The sequence below is a fragment of the Enoplosus armatus genome, chromosome 15 (assembly GCF_043641665.1).
Source record: "Enoplosus armatus isolate fEnoArm2 chromosome 15, fEnoArm2.hap1, whole genome shotgun sequence".
Lineage (NCBI taxonomy): Eukaryota > Metazoa > Chordata > Actinopteri > Centrarchiformes > Enoplosidae > Enoplosus > Enoplosus armatus.
In genome coordinates this window covers 13,604,799-13,632,681 of record NC_092194.1, presented here as the reverse complement: position 1 = coordinate 13,632,681, position 27,883 = coordinate 13,604,799, and the positions used below count along the sequence as shown (strand labels likewise).

Sequence of the window (27,883 nt, the reverse complement as noted above, 5' to 3'; positions counted from 1 at the left end):
ACAAATTATGTCCATTATCTCTCGTTGTGTCAATTATTTCCAAAAAGCATAGTACTCAACATCATCTGATAGTACTGTTTAGCCATATAACAGCATTGTTATTGTGTTAAGTCTCAAGAAATAACAATTTGAGACTCATATCTTCTATATTGCATCTCTTTTTCCATAAGCCGCAACGGAAGTGGAGGACAGGATGTCATGAAGAGTCACATCTGATCCTTTGCATTAAAAATTACCACAGTCTTAATTTGCTCTGTTCTGTTAATGTAAGTGGACGCAACAGAGCGTTGATATGTGGTCATATCTGATCCTCTGCGGTGGTGTCTAGTCCTCCTGTAGATGGCGCTAACTTTCCTCCTAAAGTACTGCCCCGAGAAGACATACAACACAGGGTTCAGAGCGCTGTTGAGAAAGGCAAGATACACCGAAACCTGGCCTCCTATATCGAGAGTGTAGGACCACAGCATCTCATCCAACACTTGGACATCACAGAGTGTGTCAAGGAAGGTGAATACCTGGAAGGGACCCCAACACAGTAAGAAAAGTAGTGTGACAGCATACACCAGTACTGTGGCCTTTGTGTCATTAATGTCATGAAAACCTGCACTCTCCCTCCTCTGAGCTAAAGCCTTGATTATGTTCCCACTGCTGAAAACAATGACCAGAACAGGGAGAACAAAGCCCATCACGTTCATCAGAATCTGATGGGCCAACTTCCAAGGGCTGTCATGGCTATAATCCAGCACACAGGACATGGTCTCGTACTCCTTGATGAACTTCACCTTTCTGTGAACCATGGTTGGCGTGCTCAGCATGAGCCCTAACATCCACAGGATGAAGCAGATCACCTTGGCATAAAGTGTCCGTCTCAGCCACCTGGCCTTCATGGTCTTCACAAGTGCCAGGTAGCGGTCAACACTAATCATCACCAGGGTGTAGATGCTGGTGTAGAAATTGATGATGAAGATGGCGTTGACCATTTTACATAAGACATCTCCGTATGGCCAGTTAAAGTCGTTGAGGATGTTCATCGCCCAGAAGGGGAGGCCACACAGGAGGATAAAGTCAGCCAGCACTAGGTTGCTCAGGTAGATCTCCGCTACAGTCAGTCGATCCTTGTGGGCGAGGAACACCCCCAGTACAAAGCCGTTAAAGAGAAGGCCTAACAGGGATATGGTGAAGATGTATGGGGGGATGATGGTATGGACAGTCTCCCATTCTGCAGAGATCGGACACTCTGATGGACCGGATGGCAGGGGTGCACTGGTGTTTTCAGACCACAGTGTTGCCACAGATACAACCTTCATTGGCTCCATGGGCTAGGGAACAAAATAAATACACATAACTCATCAGTTAATACCATTATTTGATTTAAAACACATGATGCTATGTTATTTTGACATCTACTGCATCAGAAATTAAAACTGAATTAACGTGTTGATTAATTTCCCTTTACTTTGACAGGACTTATTTAAATATTTGGAAATATTTGGCAAAGATTCTTCGTTCAGCATGTCTCAGGAAGACCCTCTGTAATTCCTGAAACTAAAGAGTAAACTGACTACATTATTTCTGGCCAAGCTGAGTATTTTGGAAGTGTAGCATTGTCTCAAGTACAGACTTTGATAAACATGAAAAGCTCTTACCGTACGTTTCATGAAAGTGTTCCTCTTATGGTCAAAATCCATGAGAAAAGGCACGTCTGGAACAGGGCTGTGTGTACACTAAGATCCCAGTAGGAGTACACAGCGAATCAGAGGGGAGATCTGCTACGAGCATTTTTGTATATAGTGTTGCATTCTTCCCCACCCTTAGCCAAGGACTTCAATACATCAACTTGTTTGTCAAGGAGTCAAAATTCGGTCCGCGCACATGTTAGAGACAAGCTGAAACTGGGAGAGGCAGCAAGTGTTGACAACTGCAGACAGCAAGAAAAGATTAAGAAAGAAAGTATTATTATTATTATTATATATTTTGTAAGTGTGAAAAAGTATAGTGATCACTTGTGTGGTACTGATACACAGTGTTTTCATGTGATTATTAACATTAAAGGCCAAAGGAAAGATTAACTCACTGCACTGCGTGCAGTTCATATAAATGTGGTACCCATCCATCTGATTGAACTGATTAACAGGATTATTGCCTGTTTATACAGTTTGATCTACGCTTAATAATTTCTAAATGTTTGACTAAATAAGCAATAACAACGGACTTATCTCCATGCTTATTTATCCTTAATTCATGTGTAATCCTATCCTACTCTATTCTAAATCAAGATGATGAAATGGCAACAATAACAAACTTGATATGGCGTAAAAGCAAATAACAATCAAATTGGATAGAATACAAAATACAAACAGTATTTTTTGTCAGTATACAATGGGAAGTGTTATCTGAGAATGAGTATGTTTGAAGCTGTGGCATCCCTTTTATGGTCAAAATGATAACAGCGCACAGTACAAACAATCCTTTCTCATCAAAACAAAGACACTTCATCCTTCCAATAGTTGCAGATGATACTTTATTGAAGACAACAACACTCATACATTGTTGTATTATATTAAGTTATTTTTTAAAGCCTTAGTGGACACTTTAGTCTCTGGAACACAAATGCTTTGTGGTTGACACAAACATGATGGATTCATCACAAGTTTTCTTCCTTCACGTTACACCTGTTACAGTAAGAGCCAGGTTCAGCCTGTGAAGTTGTTCAAGAAAACAAATCCAAACGTCTAATCCAAACAACTAAACTTCCTGATAGTCGCTATAAAAATAGAAAGCTCAGTTTCAGATAACACTCATGAGAAATGTCACCAAAGTAAGCTTTGTCAAGACAGCCAACCTTCGCTTTGTTTAGCAAGAACAGCACAAGTGGAACAGCTCTGAAAAGAAACTAGTGTTTACAATAATAAAATATGACATCAAGTTCAAGACTGACAAACACAACACAGTATAATGCATCTCAAAGACCGCTAATCATCACATTGTATCTCATTTTTATAATTGTACAAACGAAATGTTTAAAGTGTTAAAACAACTTAATATGGCTTTAAGGGTGGATTATGAGCCAGACTATTTGTTTCCTTAGGACAGAGCCATGCTAGCTGTTTCCCCGTCTTTAAATAAGCTAAGCTAACCAGCTGCTGGCTCTAACATATATAGCTGACAAACATGAGAGTGGTATCAATCTTTTTATCTAACTCTCAGCAAGAAAGAGAATAAGCATATTTCCCAAAATGTTGAACCATTCCTTTAAGTTGCAATCGCTTAATGAGTGACTGTATAATGGTATTTCTGACACTATGACACTAATTGCATGTTAAATCAATTTATTTAACAGCTGTTTCTGATCAAATTTTTCAGTCTAGATAGATTTAGATTTTAGTACTCTCAGTTTGTTTAGTTGAGTTGAGGTTGACATTGGAATGACCAGACTTCCCCCATTGCCGTTTCCTCCTACACAACACAAGTCTAAACACTTCCCTCGCCCTCTGCTTGAAGTGCTTCCCCACAATCACATACAGGAAAGGATTCAATGAGCTGTTACTATAGCCAAGGTAAGTAGCTAACTGGTTGCCAATGTCCAACACGGTCGCCCACGTACATCCAGAAATGACCTCGTAATGATCCAAGGTGTCCAAGAAGATCAGAATCTGGTAGGGCAGCCAGCAGAGAACGAACACAGCCAGAACGACGAGCACAAGATACGCCGCCTTCCTTTCCACACTGCCTCTGCTGCCTCTTCTCATCTTCTGGCTGGTCCGAAGGACTTTGGTGATGTGGTAGCTACAGAAGGATACAATGGGAACAGGGATGACGAAGCCTACTATGCTGACAGTCATGTTGTAGCGCAGTCTCCAGCCTTCATGGGGATACGCTAGGTAGCATGCGTCAATGCCCAGGTGAGGGAAGAACTGGACGGAGCGGAAGAGGATAGCAGGGAAGCTGAGCAAGACCCCAGCAATCCAGATACTGAAGCAAATCCCACGTGCCCAGAAGGCCCGTCTCTCCCGCCCCTGGGTGAGGGGTCTAGTGAGGGCCAGATATCTGTCCACACTCACAAGCATAAGGAACAGCACACTGCAATAATAATTCATCCCTATGATGATGTTGATAAGCTGGCACATGGGCTCCCCAAACCTCCAGTGGAACTTGTTGACAATGGTTGCTACCCAGAACGGCAGGCAGGAAACCATGAGGAGATCAGCTGCTGCCAGGTTACTCAGGTAGATGTCGGCCACGGAGCTGCGCCGCTTCTGGAGACAGAACACACAAAGCACAAAGGAGTTGCCGATCACTCCAAGAAGGCAGATGATGGACATGTAGGCAGGCTGCATGGTGTAAACCCAGTCCCATGCATCTGTGTGGTTGCAGACGATCTCTGCTCTTGCGGCGCTCTCCATAAGTAACCCACCTGCTGAATTGTGGCTCACTGTGAAAGCTGTCGCACAGTAACAACGATTTTAGAGGTGGAAAAATGAGGGTGTGTTCAAAAGTAATACATGTACCAGTAAAACCTTTTAACTGTGTCAACACAGGTTGTAATGTATGTGTCGCTAACTTCACGTCATGGTTTGAATTCCAAAGTGTGAAGGGATAATAGATCTAATGGAGTGTGGATAATGAAGGTTTATCAGTCAGAGGATAGACATGCCGTCGTCAAAGAGGAGAGTCTTAGCAACAGCTACTATAGGGAGCGTCTGTGGTTGAAAAGAACCCGGGCAGAACATTCATACCTGTATGGACAGACAGCATGATTATGATCATTTATATATTAAAGTCCAACCGAAACTTGAATTCTAAGATATAAACTAAGATGATACTGCAGCTATTGTGCAAATATTTTTGGAATAAAATAGAATAACAGCATCTGGTGAGGCGTTTCTCATGGCAGCTGTTGAGTGACATTTGAGGGCCGGCTTTACTCGGAGACACACTGTCAACTTGCATGGATCTCTCTAACCCTCTGTTTGTTTGTGCGCAGCTGTGTGCCTCTCTCTCTCTCTCTCGCTCTCTCTCTCTCTCTTCCTAGTTTCTCCTCCTTGTCCTCTCTTTTCACTCAGGCTTGTCTGTGCTGGACCATCGGTCGCCCTGGGACCTCTTGTCTCTCTATCTCCCTTGTGTGCATGTTGTCCTTTCTCCTCTCTGTGTGAATGGTGTGCTTGAGTTTTGCCTCTTGTGTGTTTGTATAGTCTGTCCTCTTCCAGGCCTCTGTGGTGGACAGGAGGTCATGTGGCTTAGGTCTGTTTGGCGACACCTGCCGGTGCTCGACATCCTCCTGAATCTATTCTTCATATGTGTTTACAATCTATTTATAATTTTGTCATCATGCTTATTCATGCTGTAATTTTACAATGTTGGTCTATTGTGTACACACAACATCTATTGCATGTCTGTGTGTCTTGGGACAGGGATCCCTCCTCTGTTGCTCTTCCTGAGGTTTCTTCCATTTTATCCCTGTTAAACGGTCTTTCGGGTGAGTTTTTCCCTTATTCAAGTCAAGGGTCTAAGGATAGAGGGTGTCGAATGCTGAACAGATTGTAAAGCCCCTTGAGGCAAATTTGTGATTTGTGATATTGGGCTGTATAAATAAAATGACTTGACATTGTATACTACTGACTGGAGTAAGTCATCGTCCTGTATAGCCTTTGAACGTTGATACAAGACGGTTTTCCACCTTTTCAACAAGCCTTGGTTGTGTACCGTTTGCGATTCAAACCGCCTGTCTCTTTACAACGTTTGACAACAATCATATGGTTGCGGTTTTATTCCCCTTAGAAAGTGGAAGTTAGCACTGATACCCACAAGACATTACTCTTTGTTCATGTTACATTAACTCCTGCGGAGTCATCTGGAGCTCCTGCATACTCTCTGTTGTGTTAATACTGCGTTATAGACAGAAGGGGGTCTAGTTAGCTATAGCTGTCTTTCTTTCATGGGTTCAGTTGTCTACACTCACATGTGACCTAAGCTCTGTGTTGTAATTCGAATCAAAGGGTAACGTACGGAGTCACGGAGAAATGGAAGTGTGGAGACAGTCACTGGAGAAAAACAGAATACGAATTCCTTATTTTTTGTAAGCACAATTTTGAACAAAATAGTCAAAACAAATAGAGGATATACAGTATACAGTATAGTGATTCCTTTGCAAATTAGTTTCAATTTGACGGAAAAATGCAGACCCAATTAACACCTCTCAACAAAGAAGAATATATAATCCAGATTTGAAAGAACTGAGGGAAAAGCATAGTAACATAATCCTGAAAGTCAGACAAAACGAGGTCAAATTGTGTATTTTCAGCGTACGTTTCACCCTTTGAGGTAACTTTGTCTGCCTGCATGTTTTTTGTTCCACAACAATTTCCAGCCTTGGCATTGGTGGTAAAGCCTGACTCCTAACAAAGATTTCCTGTTTGGCATGTCATGCCTTCATTTCGGGGACAACTAGGGGTGTACCCGAGCCCACAGCCCACAATGAGTCAACATTGGGCCATTAAATGGTGGTGTGGCGAGAAATGTATAATGAGACAACTGATGTCCATACTGCCAAGAAAAAGGAGCATGTTTGTGTGTCACCACTGGAAACTCTTTGACAGAATCCCGTTTTTAACTCTGCAGACAATGAGTCAGAAACACCAGAAAACACTTAGCAAGCAGTTGTTGGGACTTTCTTGCGTTCTGGTTTTTGCGTTTTTGTGCTCAACTTAACAATTAAATGCATAATAAAGATTCAACAAGACATCCATAAAACCATATGTATGTTTTATTTTACGATTATGTACAGAAAAAACTGTAGTCATCAATACAAGACAGAATATAAAAACTATTTACATAAAATATTTTACAGCAACCAGGCTGATTTAGATCACACCACCTGTACATTCAAGATACTGATGCCAATGTTTGTAACATGGAGCTAGCTTTAGTTTACTGCATGTGGTGCAACTGTTGTATAAGAGAGAAAAGCAATTGTTTTTGGTCAGGGTCTCCAGCTCATGATAAGTGACACTTATTTAACATGGTTGAGACACAATAACACTTTTGTTTGCCATCTGTAACTCCTTCACATTCAGTCGAGCCTTGTATGTCCCTGCACATATGATTACATTTCCTAAAAATAATTAAAGCTAGAGAGAGTTTATCTTTAGTCTCATCAAAGATTGATTTGAGGAAGGGTGATTTGGTCTCATTACTAAACAATTACGTCCACTACAGGTCTAATCTAATCCTTTACATTGGCGCATGACTATTAAATGACTGACCACAGTCGTCTGCAAAGTCTATTTTTGAGGGGAACAGTGCTTTTGATAGAAGGATTTTATACCAAAGTCTTCAGTGTAGAGGACAGTGAACGTGTGGACTCGGAGGTTGCTGTTCTCTTAATGCTCCATTGCTTGAAGACTTCCTGAACTTTTTTCCGGAAGTTCTTTCCTACAATGACGTATAGGATGGGGTTGAGAACACTGTTGAAGAAGGCTAAGTAGGTGAAGATCTGGTTGCAGATTTCTAGGGCACTGATGAGGTGACACCCTCCCATGACATCAGCTCGTAAGAGCACGTCCAGTGCGGTGATCATGTGAAAAGGCACCCAGCAGATCAGGAACGCCAGGAGGACCACCAGCACCAGAGTGGTGGCCCTCTGCTCTGTTTTCTCAGCATTGAACCTCTGTATTGCCTGGATCTTCAAAGCCTGAATAATCTTGACAGTGCAGAATGAGATAATCAAAATGGGGAGGATGAAGCTAAAAACGATCAACATCCCATCACAGAGCAGCTCTATAGTGTGATTTGGGTAGTGCAGATAGCATGCATGTACACCATACTCAGGGAAATGGCTCACTTCCCTGAAGATGAGTGTTGGGACACTCAGGAGCAAGCCGAAACCCCACATCAGCAAACAGCCCAGTTTGGCATATTTTGGCCTACGCATTCTGCCATGGGACATTGTATGCACCAGTGCCACATAACGATCTATGCTAACCAGAACGAGGAAGTAGATGCTGCAGTAGGCGTTCATCTTAATGCCCACGTTGACGACTTTGCACAGGAACAGACCAAAAGGCCAGTTGAAATCGTTGGATATGTTGACAGCCCAGAAAGGCAAACAGGACACCAGGACAAGGTCAGCAGCGGCCAGATTGCTCAAGTAGATCTCAGCCACGGTGCAGGCCTTCTTATGAAGGCAGAAAACCATCAGGACAAACATATTAAACACGATTCCCAGCACAGAGATGAGCAGGATGTACACCGGCTGACTGGTGTTGAGCCACTCCCAGGCATCCGTATCAGGACAATGAGTGCCATTGGTGTTGTTTTGGTCTCCATATAAAGCTGCGATGCTGAAGTCTGGGACGCTGTGGACAACATAAAACAAAGACAATGAAAGACTGACATTAAAGCAACAGTTTCACATTTTTATGCTTTTTTGATTTCTTTCCGAGAGTTAGATGAGAAGATCGATACCTGTCATTGATCCTAACTCTCTGCAGAATAATTTTATTTCACAAAAAGTCGAGATATTCCCTTAAAACAAACATTTGAACAAAGACAACATATGATAAGAAAAAAATATTCAAATCTTTCTTATTTGGAACTTTTCAGGAAATGTAGCCGACTGACATGCTTAATAACAACAACGTTCATGTTCAAGACATATGCACACTGTGTACTGTCACAGCCCCGGGCAACATTTACACTGCCTTGAAAATACACCACTACATAAATGAAATCAAACTTGTAATGTTAAAATTGGACATTTATTGGTTTTTCACTGACTTTCCTTTGCATTTCTGTCTGTGATTATTGGGTTCAACTGTGTGATGTGCTGTTGGGATTGTTTTTGCCTTTGCCCACTGGGGAAATGTTCATTATAGGGTCATCCCCCGACTTGACCTTTATGTTTCCAGAGTAGCAGAGTTGAACAGTTTTTTCTTTTACAGCTTGTTACTTTCAAGCAGTGAGCTTTGTAGTGAACTAAAATAACATAAGCTACCACAACAACACGACTGAACAATTACTGTAGTAATTGATCCTCTGCAAACAGCTGACCATCATCATCATCATCCTCAAGGGCCAATCATAAAGCAGAACAGTGTATTTAGATGCCTATCTCTATTCTGTATATCTAACTGCTATTGGAATTACTAATTGTATTATTGCAAGTATTTCCATTGTACCTGTGTTTAAGTCACGTAGTACAGCGTTTGCCATGGTCCTATAATGAGCAACAGGCTCGGCTCTGTTCACCCTGGGGGTGTTTGATTTTGCTCTGCACAGTAGGAGATATCATCCGACTCAAATCTGTTTTGCACTAAGCCATTGTGTCGAAGTCAACTGTAGTTTTAAATGATAGTCAGTACATATGAGAATGTTTTTGCATGTATGAAGACTCAATAACAATCAATAGAGCTCCAATTTAAGTGCGTAAGAGTATAAGTCTACATCAAATGTGTCACCAAAGAGTTTGTTTTTGTTGTTGTAAGTAGAAGATACCAGCTCTGTGGCAGTGGGCAAACTGCACCCATAAGCAACTGTTGCAAAGTGCAACATGTGCTTTACAAAAACCAAATGTTTGACATGTATAAAGTTTATGGTCCTTAGTATATCTTCTCTTACTTGGGGCCAAAACTGAGCTCAAATATGATGTACTGCAATCAATGTAATTTTCATTCAATTTTCCATTCCACCAACACATCTATTACTGCTACTTTTTGTGTATCAGTAGCACAAACCAAAATCAATATACCAAAGAAGAGTTGGTAGAAATAGACGAGATGATAAAAGACATGTCTGTACTTGTAGGGTTCCAGTTTTATTATCTCCTTGAGTTAGTTTTGGATGTATTTCACTAGTGTCAAGGTATCCTTCAGGTTTCTTCACACATGTCAATACATTTTAAACAAGTTTCATTGTTACATTGTTAATTACATAAAATTATTATAAAGCACAACACCACTGTATGTAAGAAATCATGTATCAATGCTAATGTGAAATATTTTACAATATATAAACTAAATTAAGTTTTTATATACCTTGTAGGTTGAAGAGTCATTCCTCCTGAGTAAGTCCAGATGTGAAATGTCCAGATGCCCAGCTACACTGCTCCAGAACCCTCCCTTACTCTACTCAGTCTGTCTCTGACTCGCTCTCTTAAAGGAAACAGTAATTAAACTGATGTCAGCCAAAACGTCATACTTCAGTCTGCACACTTTCCTTCTCTCTCTCTCCTGTTTGTCCTCCTTTTAGTAAGATCATACACAGCATGTCTGTGAGCTTGTGATCTGACATGGATAATGAAGTTGAAAAAATTGTGTTGTGATTACATCTATGCTTTTAATCTTTCCTGTTTTGTTTTCAGTATGCAGCCACTTGAGTTGGAAGTTAAAGTTTCAAAGTGGGTAGGTGTCGTTTGTCTTGTCTTGTCAGTGTAAATAACAACAAAAAAAGCCTCATATTTGAGAAATTATTGGATATTTTGTTGGTAATAATAATGATGATCACAACAATTTCAAATATATTTCCCATTACATAAACATCTGACATATGAGCATAGTGATGTTATTTCCTCAGCATTAGACTACATGCATGCTTGGACTATAATGAAAGCCACTTAATGTTATGGGGAAGAGGTGTTTATGTACGGACCACTGTGCATCAGAGAGAAATGAATCCATTTGCAGTCTTCAGAAGTGCATTTTGATAGGGATGTTGTTACACAGAGAAACGTCACTGGACAGAAGTCCAGAGGAAGCACTGCATGAAAAAACACAACGTAAAGTCATCTGGCCAGGCACTTTGTCTGCCAATCAAATGCGTGCAAACACACATTCCTGACAGATCTTTGATATGTGATTTGTGTATTCCTACAGCTTACCTTTTGATCACTACGATAGAGAATAAAATGATTGTCGCGGTTTCACAAAAGCAATTTCCGAGCTTCCGCTTCCTGGATCATCTATAATCATCAGATCAGAGAGGGAATCGACTTCATCTGGCACAATGAAAATTTGACATCTACAAGGTGAAACATTAGGTTACGACAAGACATTTGAAAACATGGCCGACAACCTGAGACGTGAGGATGCTCCTTTTCGTCCTTCAAGAGGGTGTTTTGTTTCCTCAACTTTGACTCCTCCAAAACCACAGGACTGGCAACGCAATGTCTTCCTACTGGTGGTGATAGTCGCTGTCATGGCTGTTATTTTATAGATAGAAATGGTGAATGGCAAAGTCAAAACAATTTACCCATTCGGCATCTTCTTGATGTGGCACACTAGAAGGATTCAGACCTTTTCCCTCTGTTGTGATGTCAATCCAATCTCTTCCTAATCTACCAAACTAAGATTTGTAATAGACCAATTATTACAGATTTTCTATACTGTGTACAAATAGACATGTGTCCATTGCTAATGATGTGGAATGGCTCAATCATCAAGCCTGTGATTACCAGCTCTCATATGAGGACTGAGATTTTCATTTATCTCAGTGACAGCATTTGGATAAACAACATGGCTATTTAGAGACATTAAGATCTCACAGTGCAGCTAAATAGGGAGAATGTACTTTAAACCAAAGGCCATTTTCAAGTTAGCATTGATTGTAATAGACAAAGGGCTTAAAAGCAGTCAGTAATACGTGAAAACTGATCTGGTGTGTCATGTTCATGTGATTAACGTGCAGTAAAAGCATGGCCATGATTGTGAGCTTCCTTAAAATAATGTTGCAATGTTGTATTTCAGTTTTGCCATTTCCTGTTGGTCCTAAACACACACACACACAGACATTGAAGAACTCCCTCATGATATTCTGTAATGTATACGTTAGAAATCTAACTGATATCACACATGAAGCCATAACCATATTTTAGGAAAAGGCCCAAAAGAGTGACCTCAAAGTGACCTCCAGCAGGTGGGAGCCCAGTCGTCATTTATCATTCAGTTGTAGATTTCCAGTTGGTGCTGGCGCCATTCACTCACCCAGCATTCGTTTCCTATGGCAGTTCAAAGTAGGTTGTCTGTCATCCAATCTAATAACAGCACAGTAATGAGACTTCCTGGTGTTGCTATGGAGATATTGTTTCCTCCTTTTCTCATCCACCCTTTCCTTGTTTCTTGAAATGATAAGAATAACATTTCTTATTTGATGGATGTTTTTATTCTTTTGTATGCTTGATTAGTCTTTGTACCAGTGAGTGTATTGTGAAGTATTTACTTCCCACTCATCACACTTTTCCAAGACATTTCCTTCGAACCAAATGCATAACAAGGGAAACTTGATATTCAAACAATGAAACAAAAGTAGTTATGCAACACATTTATTACAAACAATGGAAATCCTCTAATAGCCAGGGTTAATATCAGAATATCAGAATATAATAATATTCACTATCCACTGTAGCATGTTGCTTGATGATATCTGGGTATGTGACTTGTTATGACTGGAGTATAATTAGTGCAATGGAAGCTATATTTGGCTGCATCAGGTGTTCCAATAGGCTGATTATAAAACTGTTAAATTAGGTGAAGAACAAAAGAAAATCTGGAGGAAAAGGTTGAAAATAGTCCCACAAACAACTGCAGCAAATCATTACTTTGGCTCTTGAAAGAACATTTACTGCATTTCTGACAAGTGTTCCAGCCACGATATCAATTGCACAACCTTTCAGGTTACAGATATGTAATCTCTCTTCCAAAGAAATGTCCCCCATCAAACGGTTTTATTTAGTGTTTTGTTTTCAGAGAATGATCTGCACCGTTGCTGCCCAGAAATACCTCCTCTCTTTTGGCCCATGCTCTCAATGGTTTTACCCACCAGTCTGTAATAATACCAAAATACTGCCAATGAAAACATTTGTGTAAGGAATTTTACTGTGGTTTGCCATCTGAAGTCGTGTGCATGTTTCTGTGTGCTAGCTGCAGTATATTACGTGCTGGTGGAGAACTAAACTTAAAGTAAAATGGTGCAGCTTGTTTCTGTTGTATTGTTGACAGTTTTCATTAAAAACTATTTTTCCACTGAACATAAAAATACTGTTAAATGTTGACAGCTCGTGGTTTATCCTGACTAACCAAATTTCTGGAAATGCAGGCTGCTGTTACTGTAGGTCTTTAAAATGTAATTTTCCGATGATATGAGCACCACAAACACAGTTCATTGTTTTGGGGGTGGCAACAGAAGTCTTAGTGGTGGTTATCTCAAAACCTTAGCAAATAAAATCTGCTTGGGTAGATGGGGTGAGTGAAAAAATATGTTTTGTAATATGACCCTTTAGCACACTATACCTACTGTATGTCCAAACATAACATTTATCACATTTAAAGGCCCTATCACTTCATTGTGTGTGATCTAAACCTCTCCCCCACACTATGAATCCTTTACATAGTGAAGTAATTTATCATAGCAAACTGAAAGGTCTTTGAGTAATCACGAGAGCAGACTACAACTCTGTCTGCTGCTGTTAGTTATGTCTCAGTGGTGTGTAATGAGGTATATAAAAAAATGTCTGGACGAGGGGGCGGCAAGGCTCATGCTCCTCTTCGAGAAATACTCAGCTCATTTCCTGTCTCCTTCTGCTTGTCTCTTAAAGTTTTTTCCAGTCTGTGAGCTCCATAACTCTGTGCTGATCCCGCCCCCGTTCCCCTGTTTCATAACTCCTCACAGATTTGAGACAACAGGGCACAGCTCCTCTCGTGTAGTTTATATATATTGTTTTCACAGCTGTCCGGTCCAATCAGGGCCTTTGAATGGAGTGTGAATGAGAGCTCATGAGAGGTGGAATCAAAAAGACTGACGCTGGGAGCTCTTGTCTGAAACCACTAATGCAACTTTGACAAGCACTGTGTGATACCACTGACGCAGCCGGCCATGCAACAGAAAGTCATTTCTTCAGAAATCCAAGCAAAATTCAACCCCTGTTTTTAATTTTGGGCGTCTGATGGCTCAAATGTTCCTGGCAGGAAAACACAGACCTAATATTGTATGCTGTATTTACTGTAATAGAGACAGAGATGGTAAAATCAGTTGTTTCTGTACTCCAGGGTGAGATAGGTTTTGGAAAGTGATCCTTTATATTTTGCTCTCTGGTTTCAAATGCCTGTTGTATAATTTTAATCTTGCTTTCAAATGAAGGCAACGGAAAATGAGCAAATGAAACACGAGGTAATAAAAATAGGATTCAATTTCACATCCCTTTTTCATATCAACAAACCAGCCATCACAAGACATTATGCATTGCGTCAAACTACCGGCGGGCGGCTGCAGTCCAAACATCTCTTTGAGTTTTGTTTTCACTCTGTGATTTGAACGTCAGAACAAATAAAAAAACATTTCACCTACATCAGGAAATCGGCCATTTATGGTGATATAAACGTGTTTATGTGCAATGAGTTTCTGGCTGTGGGTGGCAATAGTTTAGAGAAGAACTGAGCGAGAGGTAAACTAATGTGGGAGAAAGCCACTTGATTGGGGATGAATATGTGATCATTCAGCGGCTCGCAGAGTGGGGAATTGAGGTTGACCCCAAAGATTTTAGTGAACTACGCAACTTCAAAGTGAGCGTCCACTTTGTCAGTATCTGCAAATACTGTTGAGAAATAAGAGAATTTTCCCAACTGTGCTACGAATCAAACCAATTACTAAGTTAAGTTTTTATATGCTGTAAAACCAACTCAGCAACACACTTAAACATTTTATTCAAAAACATCTGAAATATGACACAATAGAAACTGATTATTATGTGAGAACTCAACTTCTGCTTCTGAGATTTTTTGAGATTTTCCACCATTAAAGGAATGTCTGATAAATGAAAAGTAAAATGGATATGGAAATGTAAGAAAAACAGATAACAGGCATGTCTTGTCTGAGTTGAATATTGTGTCTTTTTGCTCTGATGCCGACTGACAGACTACATGGCCAAAGTTAGCCTCAGAGGGGCAAAAGAGACGACTGCTTGTTTTACTGAATGGCTTTTGACAGTGTGGTGATACTTACAGAGAGGATTGCGACTGCATATCACTAACTTGTCTCCTTCATATTCTTGAAACATCTCTTCTGCCTCAAAACTTTTAGAAAACCTGATGCAATGAAAAAACAATGTGGAAGGCACATTTTGTCAAAACTTTCACTCTCTCAACCTTCATTTAAGCAATTAAGTTGCTTCTTATGTCAATAATACTTACAAAATTAAACAAACAAATAAAATAAATACAGTCTATCTGATTAAATGTAGACTGAGAAAAACAGGAAAATCCTTCACAACATACACATGAACTATTTCCTTCTACTCGTTCCTCCTAGCAGGCGCTACACAGCTCTGTGTGTCAAAACAGACACAGAACAGTCTCTTTCCACACGCCATCACACTCATGAGCCATATTATGTTACAGAGCAATGTCTGTGCTTTAACCCACCAATACAAAAGATCTTCTGTACTTACATACACATGTATATACAGTAGATCTGTTTATATATAACATAAGTCTGAGCATGCTGTATATACTGTATGTAAAACTTATTACACATCTATACTATATTGAATTTCAGTATTCCTTGCACCTTTATGCTATCTTGTACATTGGTACAAGTCAAATCCCTGATATGTTTGCACTTTGCCAATAAAGTTGATTCTGATTCTTCAGTACACAGTATGTAATGCATGTACTGAATACCCTCTCGGAATACCACCTGAAAACGTTTTGATATGGAGCCCTCTACTGGATGAAGTATAAAATGTTCTCAGCCTTGGAAATTAAATAGACAAAATACTGTAATAAGTGAGAGGGCAGCCGGCCCTCCTCTGTTGAAAACACACATGCACATTAAAACAACAACAAGTATTTGGTTTGGTGTGTATTTGATGATGATGTCTAAAATCTAATAACAGACACTAATAACTTTCCTTCAAACATTGGTGGAATGTAAGTACATGTATTCAAATACTGTACTTAAGTGCAATTTTGAGTTACTTAACTACGTACTTAACTTGAGTATTTCCATTTTTCCATTTCCAAATATTTGCCTCAGTAATACTGTACCTGTATTATATAATAAGTATAAAGTAGGAGAAAATGAAAATACAGATACAAGTACCTCAAAATTGTACTTAAGCACAATACTAGAGTACATTACTTTACACTAACATCGGCCATTCTTCATAATAAGTAAATTTACTTTTGATGCTTTCAGTACATTTTGATTATAATACTTGTGTACTTTTACTTGAATAATGTTTTCATTGCAGGACCTTTACTATAAAAGTATTTTTACACTGTGGTGTTTAAAATGTGGTGTTTTTTAAAATGACGAATACACCAAAAACACGCCTTTAAGCCACACAGAAATGAATCATAAAAGGTGTTGTGAATCATAAATAACACAGTAGATATCAGAATTGCCAGAAACAGAAAACAGTCTCCTGGCACACTTGCCAACATTTCAGAGTGAACTAGAGATGACAAAGATCAGCATCGATCAATCTCCGCTCTGCTCTGAGAGAACACCTGTCAGACATTCGTCACCACACAGAGAAATGGACTGAGGTTTCCACTGTTAATCCTGATCATTTTCCTCCCCATTCTCTTGCATTTTTGCTCTTCTCAATCATCCTGTCATTTTCTGTCAGCCTGTGCATCTGTCTATCTGTCTCCTTACTTGCCCCGCTCTCTTGTTCAATGGATCCCCCATTAGCCCCCGCAGTGGTTTCCACTTTAATTTTGGCCGGCAACCGTGTAAGTGAGACTCAACTGTGTCTGCCAATGGGTGCTTCAGGCAACCGGAGTGATACATGTCAGTCTCCATGGTGACAGGCTGCATGTTCTGCATGCTGATATCCAATCATATCCAGTGTAGTGACAGAGCTGTGGCGGTGGTCTCCTGAGGGACAGGAGTCTTATTCCCAGGACTCCTCCAGTCCTTTCTGAGACTTACATTTAATGTTACGTCTGCTGCACAGATCAGGCTCCTGTGTATAGATCTGACGTCATATCTGCTTTGTGATTAATGATTGAAGACGTTTGCCTGTAACTTGTTACTTTGTAGCCAACAGCATGTGAACAGATGTGCTGGTTGTTTTTCCAGTCTATATATATAGATTTGTTTTGGTCAGTCGGTCCATCACTTTGGTCCAGACTGAAATAACTCAATAACTACTGGATGGATTAGCATGAAAGTTTGTAAATACATACATGATCCTATTGACTTTAATGATCCCCTGACTAAGTACAGCCTAACAGAGCTGCTAACATGGCTGCAGGCTCATCTTGTTTCTGTGGATGATTACTACTCTGAACACTGCCAGACCGATACCGTGTTAATACTGCATGAATCTGCTCTATGTCAACGTGCTTGATGAAAAATATGTTAAGATGTTATGTTAAAAAATTAATAATAGTAATAAGCTTAATATGTTAGGCGCAGGTGGGCAGGGGCTGTATCCATCTTGTTCAAAGGGCAGCTCCCTCATAAATTCCCCTCTTTCTAAGGATGTTTTCTGTATGAGATGACAGGCAGAGACAGATACTCTGTCTTCTGTCCTCCTGCCTCATAGAAGAGTGTGTGTTTGAGAGAGAGAGAGCCAGCCATCCACTCAACAGCGATGCTAAATCAAAAGAATAGGGCTCCTGCCTTTTGGCTGACGGGTGATACTGAGCTCCCATCATGGAGTAACAGTAATGAAGCATTTTCACTGAGGCTGCTGCAGCATCAGGGGGTGGTGGAGCCCCCAGGATTGCATTAAAGACTCTCTGTACTGTCACACATGCCACACTATTTACCATCCGATTAGAAGTAGAAGCTTAATAAATCGATTACATGGGACTTACAAACAAATGACAACTGAACTGAAGATTTAAATTACGACGAATTTGGAGGGAAATTAACAAATTGAATGTTATTCAGGGCACACATCATCAGTTAACTACTCTGTGTCAATTTTTGCAGGATTGTTAACACTATCTTATCACAAATTACTCTGCTTACCGGGTTTATCATCTTGTTTAATCGCTCTGATTAGTCAGAGATGTAGGTGATGCTCTGTGAGCTCCTCATCAGGGGATATTAGCTCGATTGACAAGCATCATTAGTGGGTGTGTTTGCGAGGAAGAAAAGGTGGAAAGAAGAAAAACCCAAGAAAGACACAAAACAAAGTTGAGGTCCAGAAATGGCTGCCACAAGCTAAACGTGCTGTCCAAATCCATTACAGCCTGCTGTTGCCATGGTAGCAGCCCACCTAAAATCGTTTTCTCAACCAACCTTTCTTCCCACTTATATGTTATCAAGAGGCAATCACACAATGCCAGTTGGTAAAAAATCTCTGTTCGTGTGATGATAGCTGTCAGTTAGTCAGACTGTGATCGAAGCAGAGAATAAAACTCCATCCTGCTTGTGCGCTCAAGCAGTTACCTTCAAAAACAACGTCAGAGTCGATTACAGACGATGCAAACACAGCATAATTCATGTTATGCTCCGATACCTCCTGCCATATCAGTGCCTCTTTTAATCAGACAAATATTTTGTTGAGTGGAGGCTGTTGATCTGACAAGAACAAGTGCTCTTTCTTCTTCTTGGAAAGTGACCTCAAGCAGGAAATATTGTGATTCCTGAAATCCCAGTATTGATTCCGATAACCTCCTGAAAAACAAATCAACATTAACCTGCAGTAAACTAATGTATCTCCATCATCCTCCCTCTACTGTGGTCTGCTGCCATGAGCTCATTCACCAGGGGACAGCCATTAAACTTCTGATGTCAGCTCCCTGATCCACACCCAGGCCCGATGTCTTGATACACTGACTGCTGGGAACATCACTAATGACTTGGAAAAATACTGTTTAATGCATCTGGTGAGGCGCAAAAGTTGTGAAGGGTTTTTTTGGCACAACTTCACCTACTTGCATCTATAAAGTTGTTCATTATAATGCAACTCATTTTGATGAAATGCCAAAAAAGGCCTCAAGTTAGAGAGCGTTGGTCTCACAATAAAGTTGATCTTTATAATACAGGTGTTGCTGGAGTTTTGACCTCTCAAAGCAATCCAAAATTGGTCGTAGCATCCATGTGATTGTCTGCAGAGTCACAGCTTCTTAAAACAAAATCTTAAAACAAATAGCTGAGTGATTGATCGTCCCTAAAATTAATCTCATCATATTACAATCAGTGTGAAATTATTTGAAGATAAGACCACTAGGTACCCCACGACTCTCAAGCTGTATTGTGTATTTGTGTTTTTAATTTCTGCATGATTCTGTCTCCACTGATGGATAAGTGTGTGTTGACGCTCCTGATGATACTGAAGAGCTCCAGGATTACTCACTCCCTCACACATCCACAAACTGTAGCACACACACTTGCACAATGTAATAGACATCCTCTCCTACCTCTGATGTTGCTGTTGCAATGCTTTGTCACGATTATCAATTTGCTGTTATAGCCATAAATACAGTATGTGGCGCATTATAGAGATGGTAATGTACAGCCTTTGTTAAGCCTTGGGATAAGTGTGGACCCATACTGTATCTTCCCATTTGGCTCTGAAGTGACAGTTTGACAGGATGTGTCTAAGCGGCTTGGCATACATTAGCATCCCAGCACCTCATCACCAAGCTGTCACTCTCGAATGGACAGGAGTTGGGTTGAAGTGTTACGTCCTGTGAGACTCGAGGGCAACCGAGGAGCAGCGAGACAACCTTTCCTTACATCCTCCTGTTCACACTTCCTCCTGCTTTCCTTTCTGTTCCTCTCCTCTCCTCATACTTTCAGACTGATTAATCTCACCCTGGTTTTAAATTAATGACATTATCTATTATTCACAGGCAAAGCTGGCCTCATCTCGCACAGACCATATAAATTAAGTCTTAGCCACTGTAGATTCCATCACCTGAAAGTCTAATAATTATCATGCATTAGCATAGATTAACCCAGGCAAGATCAATGGTTATCAATTTCATTTAGCTCTTTCTGAAGGATTTTTTGAGACTCCTTTGCCTCTAGGGGTCAGCGGCTGTAGCAAAACCCCCTGGGACTTGTATTTTTTTCCACAATTGAGCCGCTTGATCGGATAAAGAGGAAAGGCACAACAAGCAGCAGAAGCAACTCGTAGGTTGTCCACAGATCATGTGCAGCCGACTTCACTTCCAGCTCAATCCCCTCGGCAGAGGGGGATCAGAAAGGCCCATGGCAAATTTGAAGGCTGCTGATCCACATATTATCAAACCAAGCTGCCTTTTCAGTCTGTAAGGTGGCGTAAAGGTTGTGCAGTACAGTTTCATGGAATTATGAATGTGATCGCGAAATGTTTTTGACATCACTTCTCCTCATGGTGACTTGGGATTTCTGGGAGAGGATATGATTGTTACAGTTATAAAAGCACCTGTGATGCTGTGGATCTCAGTAAAAAGGTGTAAAGTCAGACTTATGATTACGGAAACGTTCGATTACCCAGTGGACGAAGCCCAGTGACTCTGGTGATCCCCTGACTCTCCATCTAGCGCCACCATCAGGTCAAAATTTCCTTTTGTCCAGCACTTTGGTTTATGACCACATACCTGTGATAATGACATCCCATCAGCCTCAGATGTACTTTGTGTTTAGCTCTACTTACCAAATGCTAGCATGCTAACACTCCAAACTAAGATAGTGAACATGATAAACATTATACCTAGCTAAACATCTGCATGTTAGCATTGTCATTGTGAGGATGTTAGCATCCTGATGTTAGCACTTAGCTCAAAGCACACCTTTGTTGTTGCAGTACAAAGGTTAACTCACTTCATCAAGTAAATGTAGGATAAATGTATCAAATGTACCCAGAAAAGTCCAGAAGCATTGGTTATTTATTTTTTTAAATCTTTGCTTATGTAGGCCATCTCACATAGTTTTAATATTGTATGTTTAGTGTCTTTGCTTCCTGCAGTCTGTTGGTTCAGCAAAACAAGTATGAAGACAGAGAGAGATGGAGGGATGCAGGGGTCCTCTGAGGCGTGAATCCAGGTGGTTTCTAAACAACTTGTGCCTGTGTCAAAATGACAGATGGCGCCATCTAAGCTTCGCATCAATCTCACCTGAAGGCTCAGCAGCGACTGGTGATGTCTTGTCGGAGAGCTGGCTTCACCCACATCAGGTTGCGTCACCAGGAGCAACGCCAGGTGATTCGGGCTGAGAAAAGATGGAGCTAAAACACCTTCTCGCATGATCAAGCACTGCGTTCAAAGCAAAAAGGTTTGCCTTTAGCCAATAATGTTTCCGGTGAGTCATCCTTCACTTGACACTTGAAATGTCCAGATGAAATGTATCTGTGGACACGTGTGCCTCTTTTGTAAACATAAGAAAAACAAAATGCATTCATACAGAAATTTTAATAGCATATATCTTTACAAAAGGAGTATTGTGTATGTGGTTTACAACATGTCTAAATACAGTATTTCTACATCAACCATTTATTAAAAATAACAGGCTTGAAAAGTCTTTCTTTGAACATTGTAGAAGTATACTATAATATATTAACAGAGATTAGTGTGTCTGAATTTCTCCTTACATCGGTACAGTTGATATAGTAAGCTAGTATTGTGTATGAACATTTGAACATGTATGGTGTTTACAAGACAGGTTTGTATCTTTTAACCAAAAGCACATTGATATTATCTCCTAAATCCCAGAAGAAATATAGGTTTACTGAAACAAAATAGCTCTGTCTTTCTATTTCTCTCTCTGTCAAAGATATATAGATCAGTCAGCTTGTCAGATAAAGAAAGACCGGTTGACAGACAAATAAAAATGACAACTGGAACATTTTTACCAGTTCTCCTGTGGTAGTTTACAGTCTTAAAAAGGGAAATAAAACAGTGTAAGCAAAGCACAAATAATTAGCGAAGTTCAAACATTCAATGGTTTCCAGATGTAATATTTGTGTAAATGCAGTGCATTGTTTTCTGATTTTCTTTGTGGAGAATAAATTGCGTCTGTGGCTGCAGGTTGATGCCTGTGCCTCAGAGTAAAGTTGTTGTTCCCAATTAGAACGAGGATTAGTTGCCATGGAGACAGCTGCCTCCAGATTCCACAGTAACACAAAACTAATTTACTGAACAGTGACAAATGTAGAGGAACAGCTTGATATATAACACCATTTCATTTCAAAATAAGGCATCCTTTCCCCCACTCACATCAGTATACATTTATCACAAAGTTCACTATAGATCTGCTCAGTGTTAAACTACTCTTGAACACATACGACTTCCACATCTGCCCTCACATATCTGTAATATCAGGAACTTCCGCCTTCTGTTGTTGTTGAGTGATAAAAAATACTTTTACAGGCTGTACTTCAAGAAAATAAATAAACAATCACAAATAAGCAGGTGCAGTAAGTTAAGTAGACTACGTCATCTTGCGAGCTTTTAATTGTATTTACTTAACATCTGTAGATAATATCCAAACATTACTGAACAGACCATGACAATACAATTAGATTTTCTAATAATCCCTGGTGAATATTACTGTTGGTATTTGACAATAAGACCATTCATTTTAAAGGGCTTGACTTAGTTTTACACTACACATCTAATTATAAAGTCCTCATCCATTATGTATAATTGAGTTAGCATTGCAAATATGAGATTTTAAATGTGTACTAAAAATGTGTTTAATGATCAGCATCCTATTCTTGGTGCCCTGTCAGTAAAATTGTTTAGAAACGTATAATATACATTGATGATCAGTATCCATACCATGTTTCATCCACAAATTAGTCCTTAAATGAGCTCTAACGTCCTGGGCCTCAGGGCTGCCTGACATGAAAATAATCCAAGTACTTTCTAAATGTTTTAACATTCACCATCTCTGTTCAGCCGCATAATTAAAAAGTGCTGCCCTAAATTTCTCAGCAAGTATCTGGTGGATGTTTAAGATGGCCCCGGATCAACCCGAATCTTAAGCCCCATTTAATCTCCATTCTCATCTCTGCATTATAAGTGAGGGTGTTGTCTGAGGAGAAACACGGAAACAAACTTAAGATGAAAAATAAAAAGGTCCTTTGATTCTTGCTTGAGAGCGCAGGTCTGATGTGTTTCTGTTTATAACTAAAGAGCTTCCCTTCAAACTTTCAGTTGTAGCATCCAAAAATGCTCGGTGCCGACAAATGCAGCCAAGTCCCAGTCTTTCCCTGTCATGAAGAAATATAGTAGTCTATATGTCATTGTCTAGTATCACAACTTCCACACCCTCAGGGGCCCAAATTGATCCAAAAGCCAAGTGCGAGGAAGAGAGAGAGAGAAAGAGAGAGAGAGACATAGAGAGAGTGTGTGTCTGCTGCGATGCGTGGCCTCGCTCAGGGGTCCAGAGATCCGGAAAAAGCAGGATGTGTGTTTGTCTTTGTAAGCATATGTTCATCAGAAAGTGCAGGCGTAGACAACACCAACCACCACAATGTTTCCGATGGTGGCGACAATTGCGATCCAGAGCCAGATGGCATCGCTGGACATGGACTGCGGATCCTCCTGTTGGCCGTGTACTGAGGCGGCCGAGGCAGCGGCGTGGACGCTGGCCGAGGAGTTAAAAAGCGAGTGCTCGCCGCTGTAGTCGTCATTGGGTGAGGAGTCCATGAAGGCCCCCGTCATAACTGGGATCTAGTTGGGGTGGAGGAAAAGTAAAGAGAGAGGTTAAATATATTTCAATATTAGCTTCTAGTCAACCTGCATTTGAAGACGAGGAGAGAAGTGAAACATTTCTCATCAGGTATTTCATCAGTAGTCACTAGCTACCAGGGCCAGAGCTACTATTGAGGACACTGAGGTCCTCTATATTTTTTTAGGGAAAGAGTTACACTCTACTGTTAAAAACTTACTTGTGGTGGGTATTACTGATCCTGATTCCAGTACTTTTAGACTATGTTAAAATGTGACAACTTTTTTGATGGTTATGTTGGTAGATCCACTTTGGTCCAGACTGAAATATCTCAACAACTATAGGATGGATTGCCATGAAACATTGCAAAAACATTCATAATAGCCGGAGGATGAATCCTAATTACTTTTATGATCCCCTGACTTTACCATGATGTTCACATTTGTGGTTTAAGTGAATTGTCTCACCAGCTATTGTATGGATTGACATGAAACTTGGTACACACATTCAAGGATGAATTGTAATAACTTTGGTGATCCATTCATTTTTTCTCTACCTCCATCATCAGGTCATTTTTTTCCATATACTTTGGTTTATGACCAAATACCTGCAAAAATAATGACATTCCCAGTCACTTCATCTGGGCTTCGTGTTTAATGCTAATTATCAAATGTTAGCATGCTACCACACTAAACTAAAAGGGTATACTTACTAAACATCAACATGCTAGCATGCTGAAGATAGTATTTCGCTTAAAGAACTGCTGTGCAGCCTCAGTGAGCCGCGAGCACAGCTCTCAGTCTTGTTTCATTCAGGAGTGAGATAATGTTTTCAACGACTTTGCATATTTTGACAGTCTTAGTTTGCTAAAAAAAACGAATAATAATTTGAACTCCATAAAAACAAACCACTTTACAGTCCTAGTGAAGTGAGTCAGACCTCCAAAAAAAAAACATTGCCTTTCCTGACAATCATGCACGTGCATTAGCAAGTCTGAGTGCTATATTAAAAGAAATGCGAGGTAACTGCATCACGACATCATTAGTAAATGGTTACAAGGTTTCCCACACAGTCATGCAGGGTCCCACTCTGTCTCACACACCACTGAGTGTGTGTGAGCGTCTTTGCATGTGTGTGTATTAAGGAAGTAGTGCTTGATTAACATGGAATGAATATTTCAGATGTGGCAAGTGAAAATGATTTATTGCTCAGGACAATCGGAGCCCTGTGAAGGTTAGCCACTAGAGCAGAAGCAACTGAATGCTCTCGTGTGTGTGAGTATTTTACGTGTGTGTCTCCATAGCAGGGTATATGATCGGGAAATGCATGAGAGACCCATACTTCGGAAAACAGACTCTGCTGAAGATGCTAAAAATACCTCGGAGGGATGTTGAGCGCTCACATACACAGAAATTCTCTCTTGCTTGCTCATTTGCTCACCTTCACTCTCTCTCATAGGCCGCGTTTACATCTGGCATTAACATGCGCCTTGGGTGATCCGATCACAAGTGGACAGCTCTAAGTACAGGTGTGAATGCATCCAAGACGCACGGAGATCCAACCCCTCAGACCACATTCTGAGGTGTTCTGGGCTGCATAAGGCCACATTGTTTTAGCAGTGTGTACGAGAATGTGTCCTGGGCCACATTGAGGGATCGCCTACTCAACTGACATCCTCTGCGTAAGTAGAGATGTCCACTTGTCATCGGATCACGCAAGACGTATGTTAATTCCAGGTGTAAACAGGGAGATACACACAGGCTAATTCACAAAGATGTTAACACACACACACACACACACACACACACACACTGTTTAGAAAGCATTGTGCTGCTCTCCGTTCATTGGCCCCTGGTGGTGATTAATGACATGACACATCCTGTGGAGCGCCTGCTGTTCACATGAGCGTAAACACACTAACCACATTCAAATGAATGGGAGAACTGGCGTTTTCGCCATAACGCCTGATTTGGTGTGAATCCAGCCTAGTGGAGGCAGATAGGCATGCATGAAGTCCAGCAACCTGCCCCCCCCCCCACCACCACCACCTCAGTCACAGTAACTGCTGATTCCTTCTGCTACAAAATCTCATATCTTCCATCCATTTTAACATCTCTTTTTTCAATGACGAGCAGACGTATACATTTTGACGTATAAATTGATCTGCCTGAGGAACTGAAGCTGGCAAAATAAGTTTTGTCATTTAAATCTTCCTTTTAAAAGGTTATTTTGGGGTCTACCTGTTACTTTGTAGCTCGTCTTACCTCTCTCATCAATATGCTGCTGATTTAATTTCTTCTTTTTCTTTAAATCACACCCCACTGTGATCTCTAGACACCACAATATTGAAAACCTTATCCTGCATTCAGAGCTGCATTGAGCTTAATCAACGCTCAGTCGGACGATAACTGAGTCTCTCATCCCTGTCTGCATTCTTTATATTTATGTTTTATTTATAAGTAACTCAATGTCTGGTGAGCTGTTTGCATAAATGGGGAAGTGTACCGAATAAAACAAAGTGGATACTGGCAGTGTGTGCAAAAATATTCCAGAAGTAAGCCTGAATCTAAATATTTGATTGCCCAGGTTTACTATTTTTAGCAGAGATGGTGTTCTTATGTATGTACATGCAGATAGGCGTTTCTATTACATGTCAGTAGTATATCATCATTCTTCAGGGGACTTGCCTTCTCTATCCATTCATCCAAGCCCACAATTCCCATGTGGATCATGCACATGAGGTTAGAGCAACAAGCGGTTCAGCACTAATGGAAAAGAGGGACATAGAGACCTCGAGAAGGAGAGCATCTGAGCACTTATGCAGGGAGTGAAGGTCATCCCCTAAGCATTACTGCCAGGAAACACATACTTGTTGACAAACATGGATGGTTGACTTCAGTGATAAGGTTATACTACTGACCAAAGTTTCCTGGAAACCGTACACACTCACCTCTCCAGCGTAATGGTTATGATTGAGCTTAAACGCTCAAAAAGCATTTTCCCTGGCAAAGGTGAAAGTGGTCTCATCTCCCAAGTTGTCTTATGAAGCAATTCTTTTAATTTTTAGATTAGATTAAACAGAAGGTAAACTGGTCTTCTGGTTTAAACCCACCAGATTAACAAAGGGGAGAGCAGTGATTATATATCTTTAGATTGAAAAAACATTTTAGATGTCCTAAATCTGATGCTAACCTTACAAGCTTCTTGGAATGATAGAGCTAGCTTTCTCCACAAGTGTCTCATATCTGGATAAAATCCAGATGAGATTTAATGCACTTTCATTTACACTTAGCCAAATGTATCTGTCGCCAGATCACAAATCTGACTGCAATCCATCTCGGTTTTCCCAGGTTACATGCAAATCAGGATTGGCCCTGATCCAGCCATGAGGGTGGTGGTAATGCACCTGAAGCTGTTTGGTAACAACAGAAGAAGAACTTCTGCACTTTAGTTGCAAATGTGACAGTTTAGCTAGCTAGCTAGCTAACAACTATCCATAAACTAACACAAACACATGGATAAATTGTATTTACGGACTACGAATGAGACAAAAGTTTTGTTGTCTTCACAGCATCCACCGCCTGTAGTGGTTTGAACAGCCACAATGTCTCTAATGCTTTTTGGATGCATTTACCCTTATCCCCAGTGAGATAAATACAATAACACAGCCAGACAAAGCATGTGAGATATCAGCAATTTGTGTAGACTTACATCCCTCATTTGTAAACAAAGAGGGTAACACAGACTGATTTTAGAAAACTTTGAAAGGGACCTTTTCAGCTGAATAAAGTAGCTCAAATGAAAGCTATTGAGAGTGAGGTCAGTGGACTATTCAAAGTAACTGGGACATTGTTTCTGGAAAGGCATTCATTTTTCAAACACACTTTTGAGCAGCAGAAGTCTCAGCAAAACTACCTGCATGGCAAGTTACCAGTAAAGGTAAAACCCTTAAAACTACCATTTGAGGTTTACAGGTAAACAACTGTTTCATTCAATTATGTGATATCATCTGGAAAATAACTTCCCTCCATTAACCAACAGCAGAGAAATCTCCTGACTTGCATATTTCACACCTTCTTGGCTCTGAGTGATGCCTACACCTGTGCAATACTCCACACAGCAAAGCCCCACTCTGCGGTAGACGAGGCAGCGAAGTTCCTTTCACTGTACGAGTTCACCTGCTCTGCTCTCACAGCTTTGATTTATTCGTCCCAGCTGTTCCTAGAGCTGTGCCATCGTACACGGGTGATCGCAGTAATTGTGAAATAGAAAA

At 40.4% G+C, this 27,883-nt stretch overlaps 3 protein-coding genes across 3 annotated transcripts; all 3 read right to left on the bottom strand.

Annotated features, from left to right (window-relative positions):
• Positions 1 to 206: 206 nt before the first annotated feature.
• On the bottom strand, positions 207 to 10,086 carry LOC139297911 (B2 bradykinin receptor-like). The gene is made up of 3 exons (XM_070920721.1): positions 10,032 to 10,086; positions 7,325 to 8,354; positions 207 to 1,319 (listed from the first exon to the last, which is right to left on the bottom strand). Exons 1-3 carry the CDS (start codon positions 10,049 to 10,051, stop codon positions 207 to 209), a joined length of 2,163 nt encoding a protein of 720 aa, XP_070776822.1. The 5' UTR covers positions 10,052 to 10,086.
• On the bottom strand, positions 3,375 to 4,403 carry LOC139298145 (B2 bradykinin receptor-like). Its single transcript, XM_070921024.1, has one exon. It carries the CDS (start codon positions 4,401 to 4,403, stop codon positions 3,375 to 3,377), a length of 1,029 nt encoding a protein of 342 aa, XP_070777125.1.
• A 13,289-nt stretch (positions 10,087 to 23,375) lies between the features above and the next one.
• LOC139297909 (uncharacterized protein C14orf132) lies at positions 23,376 to 26,333 on the bottom strand. Its single transcript, XM_070920720.1, has 2 exons — positions 26,298 to 26,333; positions 23,376 to 23,612 (listed from the first exon to the last, which is right to left on the bottom strand). The coding sequence occupies exons 1-2, from the start codon at positions 26,331 to 26,333 to the stop codon at positions 23,376 to 23,378; spliced, it is 273 nt and encodes a 90-aa protein (XP_070776821.1).
• Positions 26,334 to 27,883: the final 1,550 nt, after the last annotated feature.